Below are 18942 nucleotides of genomic sequence, written 5' to 3'. Positions count from 1 at the left end.
AGAATCCTAGGATAAATCCCATCTGGCCCAGGGAACTTATCTATTTCGACATTTTCCAAAATTGCCTCCTCCATTTTAACCTCAATTCCATCTAGCCTGGTCGACTAAACCTGAGTGTTCTCTGGCACCCATTTCACAAATGCAGCGACCAGGTGTGGTTGCTGCTGTCATGAAACGGGTGTGAAGGGCTGGTCGCTCGGCCCATCGGGCTCGGAGAATCGCCATTCGCCTTGAAAAACGGCGAGCGGCGATTTTTCAGAGCGGTGGGGGGGGGGGGAGAATCGTGGGGGGGCGCCAGGGGGGCATAAAAAATGTCGGGGGGCCCTCCCGCGATTCTCCAAGGCCGCGTGGGGTGCGGTGAATCGTGCCCCAGGTTTAAATTCACTATTGAGAGCAGTTACCACTTTGAAAACCCCAAATGAACATTCATAAGCTTGCAGAGATTCATACACATCCTGCTGGGATTTCAGCTTCTCCAAGTCTAAAATGAAACGAAACCCACCCTGCAGCAAAAAGCCTAAAGCAAAAGTAAAAAGCTGACAGACAGCCCAGATCCTCCAACTCTCTGTCATCACTACAGTAATAAATAGATATTTATATACACACCCATTTATAAACACCCATTTCTTAAAGGTACTCTCACATGACACCGGGCATATATGGCCATATCCTCTCACCGGAGTCAGTTCCGTTGAGTGAGGGGAGGACAAAATGGGATGGTGAATTGGGTCCTATTCTGAATGGTGAGGTATGGAGTGAGGCTCTCCTCGGTTAACCTCACATCTTCATGGTGCTTAGCTAAGTCTGATCCAATTCAAGGGGTGCACAGGGTCCATCTAACTAAAGTAAGGATGAGCGGATTCTTCTCTGGGGTGGAGGTTAAGAGGTGAGTGCTGCTCTTCGGGCCGGTGAACAACACTCATGTGTTCTGCCCCACATTGGTAAGCTCTTTCATGATGTGAAAGTCTCTTTCTTTCACATCATGTTGGAGAAACTCAATGTAGATTTGGATCCATGTCCGCTGGTGGCCATATTTGGGGTGTGAGACTCACGGGTGCTTCAGTCGGGGGTGAAGGCTGATGTCCTCACCTTTTCCTCATTGATAACCTGGAGATGAGTTCTGTTAGGGTGGAGGTCTCCTGGTCCACCTAGTGCCTCGGTTTGCTTGGGTGACCTCATGTATTTTCTACATTTGGAGAAGGTTAAGTACACCATTAGGGGGTCGGTGGAAGGATTTTACCTGAGATAGCAGCCACTCATTTCCTTTTTTAAGAAGCTAGTCACCATCAGCTGTTAGGGGGTGTAGTTTAGCTTTGGAGGGGATTAAAGTTAATAGGTGGATTGTTTGTTTGCCGCTTTCTTCTATTGTGTATTTTGGTTAATTGTTTTGAACGGTTTTGTTTAATTTGAAACATTTTTGATAAACATATTTTTCTTAAACCGAAACCTTACGATGCAATGGTCACTGTCCCCTAAATGCTCTCCCACCACTTGGGCCAATTCATTCCGTAGAACCAGATCCACATTTGCCTGAACTCTCACTGGACCGGGCACATACTGCTGCAGAAAGTTATCTTGAATATATTCCAGGAATGCTCGGCCCCCCCCGTCCCTTTACACTATTCTATCCAAGTTTATATTTGGATAACTGAAATCCCACATTATAATTACTCTATAATTCTTCCACCACTCTGTAATTTTTTTTCAAATTTGTTTCTCTACACCCCTTCCACTAGTGAGTGGTCTGGAACATTGGGCACAATTTAACGGCCTCGTTGAGCCCACCCTCGTGTTGCGAGATCCTATCAGCATAGCTCACTTAAATATGCGTTTGCCGGATTCTCCTGGGGCCCGGGATTCACTGGCCATGTCTGGGAGACCTCTCCAGGGTGCCATTTAATACTGGTTTCAACAAACGTGGACCAGTCGCAGCAGCACCTGGGCGGTGTCTCCCAGGCCATTGGAGACCCCCAGGTGTTCGGGGACAGGGCAGGGTGCCACCCTGACGCGTCCTCTGGCACCTGGGCACCTTGGTACTGCCAACCTGACACCCTCCAATCAATTTTTGTCATTCTTACCTGTATCTCCTAAATGCCATCTACCCAGGAATATTGAACGGCCAAATGTCTTTGAGACAGGTAATAATAATCTTTATTAATGTCACAGGTAGGCTTATATTAACACTGCAATGAAGGTACAGTGAAAATCCCCCAGTCGCCACATTCCGGCGCCTGTTCAGGTACACTGAGGGAGAATTCAGATTGGCCAATTCACCTAACAAGCACGCCTTTCAGGACTTTTGGGAGGAAACCGGAGCACTCGGAGGAAACCCACGCAGACACGGGGAGAATATGTGCACAGTGACCCAAACCGGGAATCGAACCTGGGCCCCTGGAAGCAACAGTGCTAACCACAGTGCTACCATGCCGTCCTCTGTTACAGCAGTAGTATCATAATACAACTCTGTCAACCTGTGCCTATAGTTCACTAACCTTATTAACCGCACTCCGAGTATTCACACATATGCACATTTAGGCATTTTCACTTTGCCCCTTACTTTCACCTCATCGAATGACTTATTATGACTTATAAAAGAAAGAACCCACGCAGCACTTCCGCAAAGGTACTAACAGGAAGAAAACCGCAAGGGACCGGAGCGACGGTAAGCTGAGGAACATGGGAGAGGAGCCAGAGAATATAAAAAAGGAGCACAAGCCTTCGAGCCTGCCCGACTGAGCCAGCCAGCCACCCTCCCCCACAAGCCTGCCCGACCGAGCACCCCCCCCCCCCCCCCCCCCCCCCACGCATAGCTGAGGTCAAAAGGTTAGTCAAGGGAGCCTAAGAGGAAAAGTGGAGGACCAGGAAAATAGGTCCAGATGGCAGAACATTGATGTGTTGGGAAAGCTGGGTCTATGTGGACTGCGCTTGATGCAGTGGAGAGAGAGACAGACTTCCAACACTTGATGAGATGCAACACAATTTTATTGAACATCTAACTATATGACATGCTTAACTGTGGGTTGACACTATGCTGACTTGACTGGAGACCTGAGGCTAGCCTGACCAGACTAACTGACTACCACATGGTGTTTGCACTGGCTAGCTCACAAGCTCTGACTGTCTCAGAGGCTGGATCCCTGAGAGAGCGGGAAAACTGGTGCCCTCTGGCTTTATAGTGGTCGTGTCCTATCTGGTGATTGGCTGCTGTGTTCTGTGTGCTCTCACTGGTCATCCTGTGTGTCAATCACTGCCTGTCTGCACGCCATCATAAACATGGATGTATATTATGACAAACATTAAAATAGTTGGTCTGCTAGAGGGGATAGAGGGCAGAGACCCAGCAGGCTACGTCACTCAAATGCTGGGCAAGCTAGTGGGAAAGGAGGTATTCCCAAACCCACCGGAAATAGACAGTGCGTAGAGGTCGCTCCGACCTAAGCCCAAAGCCGGGGACCAGCCCAGAGCAATTATTGCGAAGCTGCACCGGTTCCAAGACCAGGAGAGAATCCGAAAATGGGCCCGGGAAGGGAAGACCATAAGGGTGTATCAGGACATTGGGACGGACCTGGCCAAAAAAAGGGCTGAATTCAACAAGGCGAAATCAGCACTGCACAAAGCAAGGTAAAATTTGGGATGTTATTCCCGGCCAAACTCTGGGTAACATTTGAGGGGAAAGAGCTGTATTTTAACATCCCAGCGGCGGCTGATGACTTCGTTAGAGCGAACAAGCTGGGGGAGGAGCACACGCAACCGCAATGAAAGACATGGGGACGGAAAAGGAAGGGAAAACCAGAACAAAGAGCGGAGGACAGACCGCAAATAAGGACAAGGACTCATGAACTGTGCACATGTGTGTTATGCCTTGCGAGGGACTGTGCTGTCTTGTCTCAGAGCTTGACTCCTCCCTCAATGCAATGGGGGGGGGAGTGGAGCGAGGGAAATGAGAGTGACGAAAGCAGCTCAGAGAGCCCACACATTTATACTCCGCCAGTAGGAGAAAGGTTAAATAGGGCCAGAATTGGGCAAATACTGGGAGGAGGGCCACCACGAGAGGGCAGGAAGGAAGGAGGGCCGTGGCACACCTCTCAGGGAAGGGGGAGCATCTGGCATAAGGAGGGGAGGGAGCAGAAGGGGGGGGGGGAGAACGCAAGAGGGGGGACAAAGGGAATGGGGCTGGGTGAGGGAGAGGAGTCTGGGGGAGAACGCGGAACAAAAGAGAAGCAAAGAGAAATGTGAGATAGTGAAGCAGTACAAATATAGGCCTCGGCGGGCAGGGACCAGGGAGATGAACCAAGAGGGCACCGCAAACAGGCACTCGAGAGGACATCAGGGCGGAGGGAGACCCCGGAGCGCAGGGGCACACACGTGTGGCGTACACACAGCTGGTGGCTACATTGGGTTCCCCCTGGGCAAAGGGAAACCCCTGAGCGCTGGGGCCTGACCCCATGGTGAGAGCGGTGACCCTGACCATTTTGGAGGGCCCCCTAGCAAAGGGAAACCCCGGAGTGCAGGGGTGCATCCACCAGGTAAGCATGGACGATCCCACAGGATGGGGTCAGAAACCCCCCACCAGGATTGTTACCTGGAATGTAAGGGGACTCATTGGCCCAGTGAAAAGATTCAGAGTGTTTGCGCACCTAAGAAGCCTAAAAGCAGACATAATCTTCCTACAATAGACGCACCTCAGGGAGAAGGGCCGACTGCTGTAAAGGAAGGGCTGGGTGGGACAGACGTACCACTCATGCTACGGGACGAGGGCTAGGGGGGGTAGCAATATTAATTAGCAAAAGAACAAAGTTTACGAGAACCAAGACGGTTATGGACCCAGGGGGAAGGTACGTCATGGTCAGCGGTGTCCTGGAAGGGACACCTGTCGTACTGGTAAATGTGTACGGTCCCAACTGGGATGACTCAGAATTCATAAAGAAGACCATGGCGGAAATCCCCGACCTTGATACACACCGACTAATTTTGGGGCGGCGACTTTAACTGCTGGACCCACTAACTGACCGATCAAACCTCAGAACGGGGAAAACGTCTGGCATGGCTAGGGAGCGAGGGGCCTTCATGGAACAGATGGGGGCGGTGGACCCACGGAGGTTCCTGCACCGGTGAGAAAAGGAGTTTTCGTTCTTTTCGCAGGTGCACAAGGTATCCACCCTTATCGACTTCTTTGCAGTGGGGAAATTGGTGCTTCCAGGGATCACGGGAACGGAGTACACCGCAATCGTTATTTCTGACCATGCTCCACATTATAGGGATGTGAGGTTTGAGACAGGCCAGGCCCAGCGCCCCACATGGAGGCTGGAAATGGACCTCCTGGCCGACAAGGCTTTCTGCCAAAAAATATAGCAGGCCAAAGGCGATTACGTTAGTAACAACCAAAACGGGGAGGTCTCACCCTCCACATTCTGGGAGGCACTGAAGGCCGTGATCTGAGGTGAGATCATAGCCGACAAGGCAAGTAGAAATAGGGAAGAGAGGGTGGCCAGGCAACAGTTAGTGGGCTCCATTCTGGAAGTCAATAGAAAATACTCTGAGGCACCAATAGACCTGGGAGAAATCATGGAGAGTGAGGTAGTCACCACTGTTGTATTGTGTATACTGCATGCGACGGTATTACAGTAAAGTCCTGTACTACAGGTTCGGGGGTAGATCCCTGCCTGCTTGTCCACCCAATAGGCGGAGTATAAATGTATGGGCTCTGTGAGCTGCAGCCATTTTGGCAGCAGCTGCGGGAGGCTCCACATCTCTGCGTAATAAAGCCTTGATTACTCTCTTCTCTCGTCTCGTCGTAATTGATAGTGCATCAATTTATTATGCAGCGATTTTAAAACGATGGATCTCCGCATCAAGCCTGATTGCCTGCAGCTGCACCCTCAAGCAGACAACGCCAAGTCGGCCTTCGCACATTGGCTAGCTTGCTTCGAGGCATACATCGGATCTGTGACTGAACCACCCTCAGAAGCTCCAGATCCCCTACATGCGCTGAGCTCAGACATCTTCCCCCTCATCTGGGATGCGCTGACATACGCTGAGGCCATGGCACTACTGAAGGAGAACTACACGCAGCAGACCAACAAAATCTACACCAGGCACCTCCTCTCCACGCGGCATCAACTCCCCGGTGAGTCTGTGGAAGGTTTCTGGCGAGCCCTGCATGTCCTGGTGAGAGATTGCAATTGCCAGGCCGTTTCGGCCGCTGAATATTCTGACCTGCTACTTAGAGATGCGTTTGTTCCAGGCATAGGGTCGGCCTACATCTGCCAGCGACTCTTAGAAGGGGCTACCCTCGACCTCGCGGCGACCAAGAAACTAGCACTTTTGCTCACATTCACCTTACGCAATATACAGGTGTATGCCCCCGACCGCTCGGCCCACCCCTCCTGGACATCTTGGACCCCGCCAGCGAACACCCTACCGTGCACCCCACCAGAGACATCCCTCAGCTGACCCCAGGCCTGCACAGCTACCAAACATCCCCGGGGGGCCCAAGTGCTACTTCTGCGGACAGTCAAAACACCCCCGACCACGCTGCCCGGCATGGAGCGCGCTCTGCATGGCCTGCGGTAAGAAAGGACATTTTGCTGCTGTGTGCCAGGCCCGCTCAGTCACTACGGTTGCCCCGGCACCCCCCATGTGCGACCCGCGGGCGCCGCCATCTTCCTCGCCTTAGACCTCGTGCAGCCCGTGGGCGCCGCCGTCTTCCTCGCCTCAGACCACGTGCGGCCTGTGGGTGCCGCCATCTTGCTCCCCTCACACCATGTGCGGCCTGTGGGCGCTGCCATCTTGCTCGCCTCACATGTGCAGCCCGTGAGCGCCGCCATCTTTCCCGCCTCAGGACCCCTGCTCGTCGGACACCTCATTGGGCCGCTCATCGCCTGCGCCAGCCGCCGACCAGCCACGTCTGGCATCCGTCACGATCGACCAGTCATGACCGCACAACCTCGCGACCGCGTCGACGACAGTGAAGGTCGATGGGCACAAGGTTTTCTGCCTTCTGGACTCCGAGAGCACTGAGAGCTTCATCCACCCCAATACGGTAAGGCGCTGCTCCCTCGCGGTACACCCCATCAACCAGAGAATCTCCCTGGCATCCGGATCCCACTCCGTGGCGATCCAGGGGTACTGAACCGCCACCCTCACCATCCAGGGCGTAGAGTTCAGCGGCTTCCGGCTCTACGTCCTCCCCAACCTCTGCACTACCTTGCTACTCGGCCTGGACTTTCAGTGCAACCTCCTGAGCCTAACCCTGAAATTTGCCGGGCCCCTACCACCCCTTACTGTGTGCGCCCTCACGACCCTTAAGGTCGACCCACCTTCCCTGATTGCAAACCTCACCCCGGATTGCAAACCTGTCGCCACCAGGAGCAGACAGTACAGCGCCCAGGACAGGACCTTCATCAGGTCTGAGGTCCAGCGGCTGCTGCGGGAAGGCATTATCGAGGCCAGCAACAGCCCCTGGAGAGCCCAAGTGGTAGTGGTGAAAACTGGGGAGAAAAACAGGATGGTCGTTGACTAGAGTCAGACCATCAATCGGTACACGCAGCTCGACGCGTACCCGCTCCCTCGCATATCTGATATGGTCAATCAGATTGCACAGTACCTGCTCTTCTCGACAGTGGACCTGAAATCTGCCTACCACCAGCTCCCCATTTGCAAGGTGGACCGCCCGTACACCGCGTTTGAAGTGGACGGCTGCCTTTACCATTTCCTTAGGATTCCCTTCGGCGTCACTAACGGGGTCTCGGTCTTCCAACGGGAGATGGACCGAATGGTTGGCCGGTACGGTCTGCGAGCTACTTTCCCTTACCTGGATAAAGTCACCATCTGCGGCCACGACCAGCAGGACCACAGCGCTAACCTTTCCAAATTCCTCCACACCGCCAAATTCCTCAACCTAACCTACAACAAGGCGATGTGTGTTCAGCACGGACCGATTAGCCATCCTCGGCTATGTGGTCCACAACGGAGTTCTAGGGCCCGACCCCGATCACATGCGTCCCCCAATGGAACTCCCCTCCCCCCACTGCCCTAAGTCCCTCCAACAATGCCTGGGGTTCTTCTCGTACTAAACCCAGGTGTCAGCCGCTTTTATCACTTCATAAAGGCCCGCAATCTGCCCTACTCCAATGAGGAAGTCAGGGCTATCACCAGAGACTGCAGAGTCTGCACGGAGTGTAACCCGCACTTCTACCGGCCAGACCATGCGTGCCTGGTGAAGGCCTCCCGCCCCTTTGAACACCTCAGCGTGGACTTCAAAAGGCCCCTCCCCTCCACCGACCGCAACACGTACTTTCTCAATGTGGTCGACGAGTACTCGAGTTTCCCCTTCGCCATCCCATGCCCGACATGACGTCTGCCACCGTCATCAAAGCCCTCAACACCATCTTCGCTCTGTTCGGTTTCCCCGCCTACGTCCACAGCGACCGGGCATCCTCATTTATGAACGATGAGCTGTGCCAGTACCTGCTTAACAGGGGCATTGCCTCAAGCAGGACGACCAGCTACAACCCCCGGGGAAACGGGCAGATGGAGCGGTAAAATGGGATGGTGTGGAAGGCCGTCCAGCTGGCCCTACAGTCCAGAAATCTCCCGGCCTTCCGCTGGCAGGAAGTCCTCCCCGACGCCCTTCACTCCGTTCGGTCGCTCCTGTGTACTGCGACAAACGAAACTCCCCATGAACGTCACTTTGCCTTCCCTAGGAAGTCCACCTCCAGGGTATTGCTCCCAACATGGTTGGCAGCTCCAGCACCCGTTCTCCTTCAAAAGCACGTGCGGCTCCACAAGGCGGGCCCATTGGTTGAGAGGGTACAGCTACTCCACGCAAACCCGCAGTATGCCTACGTAGCGTACCCCGACGGCCGCCAAGACACAGTCTCCCTCCGGAACCTGACACCAGCTGGGTCCCCACGCGCCCCCCCCCCCCCCCCCCCCCCCGCCCCAGCACCACCCTCCCTCCCCCCGGTGCACCCCACCACAGCCCTCGCTCCAGGACGATCCGCACTCCCCTTGGTCCCACCCGTGGATGTGGATGAAGATGAGGCCGACATGTTCCCGGAGTCACCGACGACCGAACCGACGCCTGAATCAACACCACAACTGCGGCGCTCGCAACGACAGATCAAGGCACCCGACCGTCTAAATATGTAACCTCTTTCTTAAATCTTAAACAACCTGTATTTTTTAAACAACCTGTATGTAAATAGTTTCCACCATCCCTGCTGGACTCTTTTTTAACAGGGGGTGAATGTGGTAGTCACCACTGTGTATTGTGTATACTGCATACAAGGGTATTACGGTAAGGCCCCTGTACTACAGGTACGGGGGTAGATCCCTGCCTGCTGGCTCTGCCCAGTAGGCGGAGTATAAATGTGTGGGCTCTCCGAGCTGCAGCCATTTTGGCAGCAACTGCGGGAGGTTCCACATCTCTCCGTAATAAAGACTCGATTACTCTCTACTCTCTTCTCGTCGTAATTGATAGTGCATCAGAGAGCATCAGCTCCATACAGGCGGGGGAGGCACCAGGACCCAACGGGTTCCCAGCGGACTTCTACAAAACATTTGCACCAGTCCTCACCCACACCTAAGGGACAATCTAGCTTAAACCCTCCCTAACAGCGTCAGAAAACCTCCCCAGGAGGGAAGGGGTCATTAGCCCTGGTCCTGTTAAGATGTACCCCATCAATCCTGTACAGGTCCCAAATACTTCAGAACCAGTCCCAAAGCCTCAGAAGTCTAAAACCCTTCTCCTATTCCATTTCACCAACCACATATTGAACTGCTCAATCTTCCTGTACTTACACTCACTAGCAAGCAACACTGGGAGTAGTCCTGTCATTATTGCTCTTGAGGTCCTTCTTTTCAATTCCCTTCCCAACTCCCTAAAATCTGCTTTCAGGACTTTATCACTTTTCCCACATGTCATTACTTCCAATGCGGACGATAACCTCCGGTTGGTCACCCTCTATCAAAAGAATGTCCTGCAGCCGCTCTGTGCCACCCTTGACCCTGCCACCAGGGAAGCAATATAACATCCTTGAGTCACATCTGCAGCCGTAGAAATGCATATCTACTTCTCTAACTATTAAATCCCCTACCACTGTAGTACTTTTACTCTTCCTCCTCCCTCCTACGCAGATGAGCCACTCATAGTGCCACGAACACGGCTCTTGCTAACGGCCTCTGAGGAACTCTCTTGCTCGCCAGTATCCAAAATGGAAAAATGGTTAAAGAGTGAGATAGCATTGGGAGAATCTTGCACTACCTGACTGTTTCTCTTAGAGGGTGGTCACCATTCCCTCTTTCTGTGTACTTCTTGCCTGCAATGTGACCACCTCTCTAAATATGCTATTCAGGTAATCCTCAGCTGCCACTCGAGTTCCGCAACTAGGAGCTCAAGTTGATGTAGTCAGCAAGGGCACTTTGTGCTTGCATAATTTCCCACATCTCACAGGATATACATTCCTCAGGTACTAAAGAGAAAATGCTACCACCTTGAAATACTATTAGTGCCTGAAGTCACCATTTGGTGACTACTCATGTTTGAGTTCCTGAGATGAGTGTCTGCAGGCTATATAACCATGGAAAACATCACAGCTGACCATTATTCTGATTGGACCTACTTCTAATAGAAGACAACTGCTAATGGCTCGCTGATTTAAGCCATACACAACTAAAGATTACTGAGGTTAAGGTATCTCAGCATTTTCCAGAAGATCAGCAAACATTTGATGAGGAATGAAAATTGGGACTTTCATGGTAATAAATCAATTTAAAAGAAAAGTAATATACAGATAATCAACTGAGCCACAAAGATCAAGTTTTAAAATGTTATTTCAAGTGTATGTATACCTTATGATTTGCCTGTGCTCGACACACATATGCCCTTACAGAAGTTGGCTCAGCCTTTAAAGCATTTGTAAATCTACGAATTGCTTCATAATGATGATCCATTTTTAAAAGGAAAATAAGTCCAAGATTTATATGAGCGAAGGAAATGGATCTAGAAGCAAAACACAAGCTGTATTAGTCACACAGAAAAAAGCACTGATTCTGTAAGAATTATATATATAATAAATATTGTATGGATACATTGTAATGGTCTTTCCTGTTAATTCCTTTTTTTATTTTTGCCGTTATCATTTTTGATTCATGGGTGCTTAACTGACATGTATGTTTAAGTCAATTAGAAAAGAGAATGAGGAACATAGAAGATATGCAGAAGAAGACCACTCGGCCCATCGAGTCTGCACCGACCCACTTAAGCCCTCACTTCCACCCTATCCCCGTAACCCCTCCTAACCTTTTTGGTCACAAAGGGCAATTTATCATGGGCAATCTACCTAACCTGCATATCTTTAGACTGTAGGAGGAAACCGGAGCACCCAGAGGAAACCGACGCAGACACGGGGAGAATGTGCAGACTCCGCACAGACAGTGACTCAGCAGGGAATTGAACCTTGGACTCTGGCGCTGCGAAACCACCGTGCTCGCCACTTGTGCTGCCGTGTTGCCCATGAAGGAATTCAAGAAGTTGCAGTATAGTATATGGTTTTCGAACAGGAGAACTGAGACTTTATGGCACCTGAGAGATGGGGGGAGCTCGGCTTGATTGGTTGGCTGGTAGCCAATGATTTGACCAAAAGGCGGTAATCTGCCCAGTAACAGGTGATGATTGGATCCTGCCTGAGTGGGATGATTTCCAGAGACCTAAGGAAAGCAAAGTTCGAATCCTGGATGTTAAAAGAGAAGGACCTTCTCTCTCTCCCTTGTGCTTTCTCCAGAAATTCTGCTGTATTTCTGAAACTGCAGAGACCTGGGTGAATCTACAATGAAAATCTCAAACTGAAAGCAATGTTTGAAGAGATGAAAGGTGCCAGAAACAATCATTTGAAACAAAGGCTCTACTCTTTTTAATTTCATCCTTGTTATTTTCACCCCTCTCTTCCCCCCTGTGTTTGCATGGTGTATGTTTGTAAAGGATGCGGCCAAGTTAAAGTGGGGGGGACGGGTGTTAGGAATTCAAATATAGTTAACCAGTTGCATTTGCTGAATATTTCCTTATAGTTCTTGTTATAAATAAAAAGTAATTGTGTTTAAATTTACAAACATGGTGACTGTAATTATTGGTTATCCAAGGGCCAAAGGCTTCAGATATTTTTCGAAGAATTATTGGTTCATTCAACCTGTTGGGACTCCAGGTCAGGGGCGCTGGAATTGACCATGCCCTAGCCCAGGGTTTCGTAACTACATAGTGTCATTCAGCGGTTGAACCACATTTTTATTATGCTGCAAACCATCATCTGGATTATTTCGAATGTGTACCTGACAATATTCATGTTTACTGCGCTTCATCTCCAGAATTAATTCAATTATGTTTTAAAAGTAATGAGATAGTTAGCAGCTTTAAATTCCTAGGGACACACATCTCCAAAAATCTGTCCTGGTCCACCGGCGTAGACGCTACCATCAAAAAAGCACAACAGCGCCTATACTTCCTCAGGAAACTAATGAAATTTGGCATGTCCATATTAACCCTTACCAACTTTTACAGATGCGCCATAGAAAGCACCCTATCTGGCTGCATCACAGCCTGGTATGGCAACTGCTCGGCCCAAGACTGCAAGAAACTTCAGAGAGTCGTGAAAACAGCCCAGTCCATCACACAAACCTGGCTCCCATTCATTGACTCTGTTTACACCTTCCGCTCACTGCCTGGGGAAAGCGGGCAGCATAATCAAACGCCCCTCCCACCCGGCTTATTCACTCTTCCAACTACTTCCATCGCACAGGAGATACAAAAGTCTGCGAACACGCATGAACAAACTGTCTGCTGCCGGTAGTGGGGTCCCCAATGCGGCAGAGAATCAAAAAATCGGGATCGGCACCGGACGACGGAGAGTGCCAAACCGAACGCAATGCTCCAACATGCTTGAAAGATTGAAACGCAGTTACCTCTCCTTGATGTTTGTAAACATTGGGATTTCAGCACTTCGAGTCATTCATCCACAAAGGGAGATGAATGAATCAAGACCGCAGCTGTTTTATGGAAGCTGTCAATCCCAGCCCACAACTAGAAATGAATACATGGCTTGCAGCTAATGGATCTGATGGGTTTAAAAGCAGGTCACAGCTGTTTTCCTTGTGAACATGTGGAGCTTCCAGGCAGGTGTTACAACTGTAATTTACTTCACTGCCCCTGTCTGATTACTCTCTGGATTCCAGACAGGGGTCTTTATTCAGAGGGGGGCCTCCCTTTAGTCAGGGGGTCCCTCTAGTTAGGGGATCTCACAGTTGGGGGTACCAGGGGTGTCTCCCTATTCATGGGGGGTCTCCCTATTAAGCGAGCCTTTGGGGGGATCTCCCCATTAAGGGGTTGCGGAGGCGCGCCCTATTAAGGGAACACTGGGGGGGGCGTCTCCCTAGTCAGGGAGTCCCGTGGGGTGGGGGGGGGGGGTTGCGGGACGGGTCACGTCGTATTTGGGGGAAGTGGGGAAGCACCCAGGCATTCCGGGAGTGGTGGGTTGCTTGGAGGTGCAGATGGCAACCGGTGGCGGGATTCCCTCAGGAATCCTTCACATTCCTCAACATGCAAACATTTGCATGGCAAGGAATACTGAATTGCTTCCTGGTTTGTTCTCCCAGGGGGAACATTTATCGGTAGCAATTATCCTCCGATAGGAGTACATAGGGCTGGATTCTCCATCGGCGGGATCCTCCATTTCGCCGGTAGCACACCCATGCCTGCGGATTTCCTGACGGTGTGGGGGTGCCCACAATGGGAAACCCCATTGACCAGCTGGCATGTCGGAGGATCCCGTTGCCGGTGGGGAAGGGCACCAGGAAACGAGTGCAACGGGACAGAGAAACGCGAAAACGGAGAATCCCACACACTGTATTTCAGGAATGATATGTGAAGTCCAATTAATCAAAATAATTTCCATTAAAATCCTCCACTGTTCATAGGTAAATTATTCATCTTTGATTTAGCAATCATTTTTTGAATTAATTTACGGTCAATATGCTACAAAGTATAGTAAGCAGGCTACATGGGAAAGGAGAAGAATATTGTTCCTTAAAAGAGTTTTCTTCAAACAATTTGTAATTTTCCCTTCCTACTTCCTTATGTTTTGGATACCTTACAAAGGAGACTGAAACCTTGCAAACAATAGTGAAGCACTGGCATCGAGAAATCACAGGAGACAGCACAGCCCCAAAGTTAATAGACCAATGTTTGAAAACTGTCTGCTCATCAACACTGAGGGATTACTCAGTGGGAGATTAGTTCAGAAACACCAAAGGTGCAAAATTCCTCAGCCCATTTTCAAAATTTTGACTCTACAGGTCCAATCAAATAATTTGCTTTGCCATTTTCCAAAGAGCAAACGTTAAGCTGCAAGAGAGTCCCAGCATTATCATTACTTCAAGGACCAAGCACCCAACTTGCAGATAAGGGGCTGGATTTTCTGATTCTAGGGCTATGACCACATGCCGGCGTGGGAATGGTGGCATTTTATGCCAGAACAAATGGCGCAAAAAAGCCAATTCCCCATTTTGCTTGGGGCTAGCAGCAAGGCAGAGTACAGCACCCGGCTCTAGCTGCCAATACGCCCCGGAGAATTACCAGCCTGCAGAGGCCGCGCTGTGTGACGTGGGGGAGGCCGCTTGCAGACATGGCCTGCAAAATAGTGCCCCCCCTTGGCTGGCTCGTGCCCCCAGACCACCCTGCACAATGCCCCCAGCCCCTAATAAAGTCCCTCCTACCCGTGGATTGGCCCTCCCCTGACTGTGGCGGCGCTGGACTGAGTAAGCAGCCACCACGCTGAGTTCCCGACTGTGGAAACCATGAGAGACCTCTTTTATTACACTCCTGTATCATCTTTTATTCCACTTAGTTGTATGTTTTGATACACGACTGAGTGTAATATGTGTTACTCAAACCTTGGTTGCCGATGAGGTTTTCTGAATCTCGATGAAGAAGATTCAAACTCGTCCAGTAGTAAAAAAAGGTTTATTGAGTACCTAACTAATTGTCTAATTTATTTATTTTTATTTTCAAATTGTAGTTGTATAAGTTACCTCGGGTTTAAGACATGGCAGGAGATCCCAGACCCGTGTCATGCTCCTCGTGTGCGATGTGGGAGCTCAGGGACACGTCCACTGTCCCTGTCTCTTTCACTTGCAAGAATTGTGTTCAGTTGCAGCTCCTGTTAGACTACTTGACGGCTCTGGAGCTGCGGATGGACTCACTTTGGAGCATCCGCGATGCTGAGGAGGTCGTGGATAGCACGTTTAGCGAGCTGGTCACACCGCAGGTGAAAGTTACTGAGGGAGATAGCAGATGGGTGACCAAAAGACAGAGCAAGAGTAGGAAGGCAGTGCAGGTGTCCCCTGCGGTCATCTCCCTGCAAAACAGATATACCGCTTTGGATACTGTTGGGGGAGATGGCTCACCAGGGGAAGGCAGCAGCAGCCAGGTTCATGGCACCGTGGCTGGCTCTGCTGCACAGCAGGGCAGGAAGAAAAATGGCAGGACTATAGTGATAGGGGACTCGATCGTAAGGGGAATAGACAGGCGGTTCTGTGGACGCAATTGAGACTCCAGGATGGTATGTTGCCTCCCTGGTGCAAGGGTCAAGGATGTCTCAGAGCGGCTGCAGTATATTCTGGGGGGGGGGGGGGGGGGGGGGGTGAACAGCCAGCTGTCGTGGTGCACATAAGCACCAACGATATAGGTAAAAAAATGGGATGAGGTCCTACAAGCGGAATTCAGGGAGTTAGGAGTTAAACTAAAAAATAGGACCTCAAAGGTAGTAATCTCAGGATTGCTACCAGTGCCACGAGCTAGTCAGAGTAGGAATGTCAGGATAGATAGGATGAATGCGTGGCTCGAGAGATGGTGCAAGAGGGAGGGATTCAAATTCCTGGGGCATTGGGACCGGTTCTGGGGGAGGTGGGACCAGTACAAACCGGATGGTCTGCACCTGGGCAGGACTGGAACCGATGTCCTGGGGGGGGGGGGGGGGGGGGGGGGTGTTTGCTAGAGCTGTTGGGGAGGGTTTAAACTAATGTGGCAGGGAGATGGGAACCTATGCAGGAAGTTGGAAGGTAGTAAAACAGGGACAGAAGCAAAAGGATGTAAGGGGAAAAGTGCAAGGCAGAGAAGACATAGTCAAAAATCAAAAAGGGCGACAGTACAAGGTACAGTGACTGAGGGGAGCTCAGTGAATAGGCCCAGTAATACTAAAAGGAATAAAACTGGAGATGTTAAGAGTCAAAACAGAGGTAAAAAAAAACCCAACATAATCTAACATGGTACCAGGAAATTACTGAAGTAATTTAGTTCGAAAATAGTTAGAAGCTAAGAAAAAAGAAAACCAGCATGCGGCCCAGACTTCAACAGCAAGACTGCTTCCAGACCTGTTACTTCAACACACAGACAAGTCCAGACCTAATGGAGATACTGAAAACTCAGGCTTTCTGGTAAAATTGATGTAAATTGGAAAGTATTTAAGCAGCAATTTCAACTATACCTCTCTGCATCAGATTTAGATAATGCCAGTAATAATAGAAAACTCACATTATTTTTAACAAAGGCTGGACCACAGGCTATTGAACTTTATAACTCTTTCCAATTCTCCACGGAAGAAGGTAAAAAAAAAATGATAATTGTAATTGAAAAATGTGACCTTCATTGTATAGCTCAAATTAATGAAACGTATGAATGGTTAATCTTTAAAAAGAGACTGCAATAAGATGGAGAATCCGTAGATTGTTTTATTACAGATTCAAGGCTAAAGTCACAAACTTGTAACTTCTCTATATTGTCAGACTCAATGATCAGAGATAAAATCGTTTTTGGCATCACAGATGAGAAACTCAGAGAACATTAATTAAGGCAAAAAGAATTGAAATTAGAAGATGCTATTGAAATGTGTCGAGTGAATGAAAGATCTAAAAATCAGTACTTAGAAATTATGGTTAAAGAAAAGGGCTCAAAAATCTGTGGCGCGTTTAAGAAAAATGTGTGTTTCGGACGGCAGCCATAATGCACATGCGCATAACCGACCTACACATGCGCACTTCAGCAAACTACGCGATTTGGATGAAGACCATTCTGCGCATGCGCAAAAACAATTTGCGCATGATGAAAGCAATGTCATGACGTGTGGACACGCCCACTGACATAAAAAATGTCCAGCAATTGGAAAAATGTGCTCCAAATGTTGCAAACTGAATCACTTTGCTGTTAAATGCATAACTGCACTAAAAGGAACACACTTTAAACTCCAAACTTAATAAAGAAACACATGATTATACAGAATCTTCATCCAAGTGCAGACTCCTCCAAAATTGATAACCCTAATGATGATATTGATGCTTATAGTCTAGAAAATTCTTTCTTTGTGGGAATTATTGAGAAGTTCCACACAACTGTGAAGAACACCTCCAATCCACAAAGATTTCCACAGATGCAAGCCAGAATGGAATTGGGGCAGTCCTACTTCAAAGAAATGATGATACCTTTTGGACACCAATTGCATATACATCGAGATCTATGACTACCACTAAGCAAAGGTACGCTGAGATCGAAAAAGTGTGTTTAGGCTTGCTTACTGGAATACAAAAATTCCAGGACTACGTCTACGGACTACCAATGTTCACAGTCGAAACAGATCACCGACCATTAGTTCACATCATTCACAAAGATTTGAATGATATGACTCTAAGACTGCAACATATCCTCATAAAACTAAGAAGGTATGATTTTCAACTTGTCTACATTCCAGGTAAAGATCTTATAATTACTGATGCATTATCTCATGCTACTGACACAGATGAACAAAAATCTGAGATTGTTCAACTAATTGAAACAACTTCTAGCTGAAACTCTTCCTGTTTCTGATGAATAACTCACGCTCATCAGAGATGAGACTACAAAAGATGAAATGTTACAAGTTATTAACCACAGAAAAAATGGCTGGCCGAAAAGACACTGTTCGAAATTCAGAAATATTCAATCAGACCTCACTGTTGTAGATGGTTTTCTACTTCGTCTTGATCGTCTCATTATTCCTACGACACTAAGACACATGATACTCCAAGAAATTCATGAAGATCATCTCTGAATTGAGAAGTGCAAACACCGAACAAGACAGGCAATATATTGACCAGGAATAAATAATGACATCACCAATCTAGTTCCAGAATGTGAGAATGAATCGACTTAGAGTAAAGAAAAACTCACATCTCTGATCATGCAAAGACTCCATGTTCGAAAGTTGGTATTGATCTTTTTCATTTTTATTTTTATTTTTTAATAAATTTAGAGTGCCCAATTTTGTCCAATTAAGGGGCAATTTAGCAGGGCCAATCCACCTATCCTGCACATCTTTTGGGTTGTGGGGGTGAAATCCACGCAAACACGGGGAGAATGTGCAAACTCCACACAGACAGTGACCCAGGGCCAGGATTCGAACCCGGGTCCTCAGCGCCGTAGGCAGCAATGCTAACCACTGTGCCACCGTGCTGCCCCTCTTTTTCATTTTTATGGTTGTGATTATGTCTTGATCATCGACTAATTTTCAAATTATCCACAAGTAATTAAATTGTCTGATTCTACTTTGAAATCCGTGATTAAAGCAACTAAAGGAATATTTGCTCATCATGGGATACCTTGCAGAGTCATGACAGACAATGGACCTTACTTTGATTGCAATGAGTGGACAGAATTTGCTCGTACATACAGTTTCACTCATATCACTTCTAGTCCTCTTTATCCCCAATCTAATGGCAAGGTTGAAAAAGGTGTTCACATTGTGAAACAACTTTTCAAGAAAGCAATTGACTCTAATTCAGATATGTTCCTAGCTTTATTGAATTACAGAGATACTCCTCTTTCAACAGGTTTATCTCCTGCTCAGTTGTTAATGAACAGAT

At 48.9% G+C, this 18942-nt stretch overlaps 1 protein-coding gene across 1 annotated transcript in view; it reads right to left on the bottom strand.

The window, feature by feature from the left end:
- Nucleotides 1-18942, bottom strand: part of ttc6 (tetratricopeptide repeat domain 6) — a 564332-nt gene that overhangs the window by 221348 nt on the left and 324042 nt on the right. The window contains exon 17 of the mRNA XM_038780915.1: nucleotides 10855-11005. Coding sequence (XP_038636843.1) covers nucleotides 10855-11005 — 151 coding nt within the window. The remainder of the gene's footprint in view (nucleotides 1-10854; nucleotides 11006-18942) is intronic.

Source organism: Scyliorhinus canicula, chromosome 2 (genome assembly GCF_902713615.1).
Source record: "Scyliorhinus canicula chromosome 2, sScyCan1.1, whole genome shotgun sequence".
NCBI classification, from domain to species: Eukaryota; Metazoa; Chordata; class Chondrichthyes; order Carcharhiniformes; family Scyliorhinidae; genus Scyliorhinus; species Scyliorhinus canicula.
This window is presented reverse-complemented; position numbering and strand designations above follow the sequence as displayed.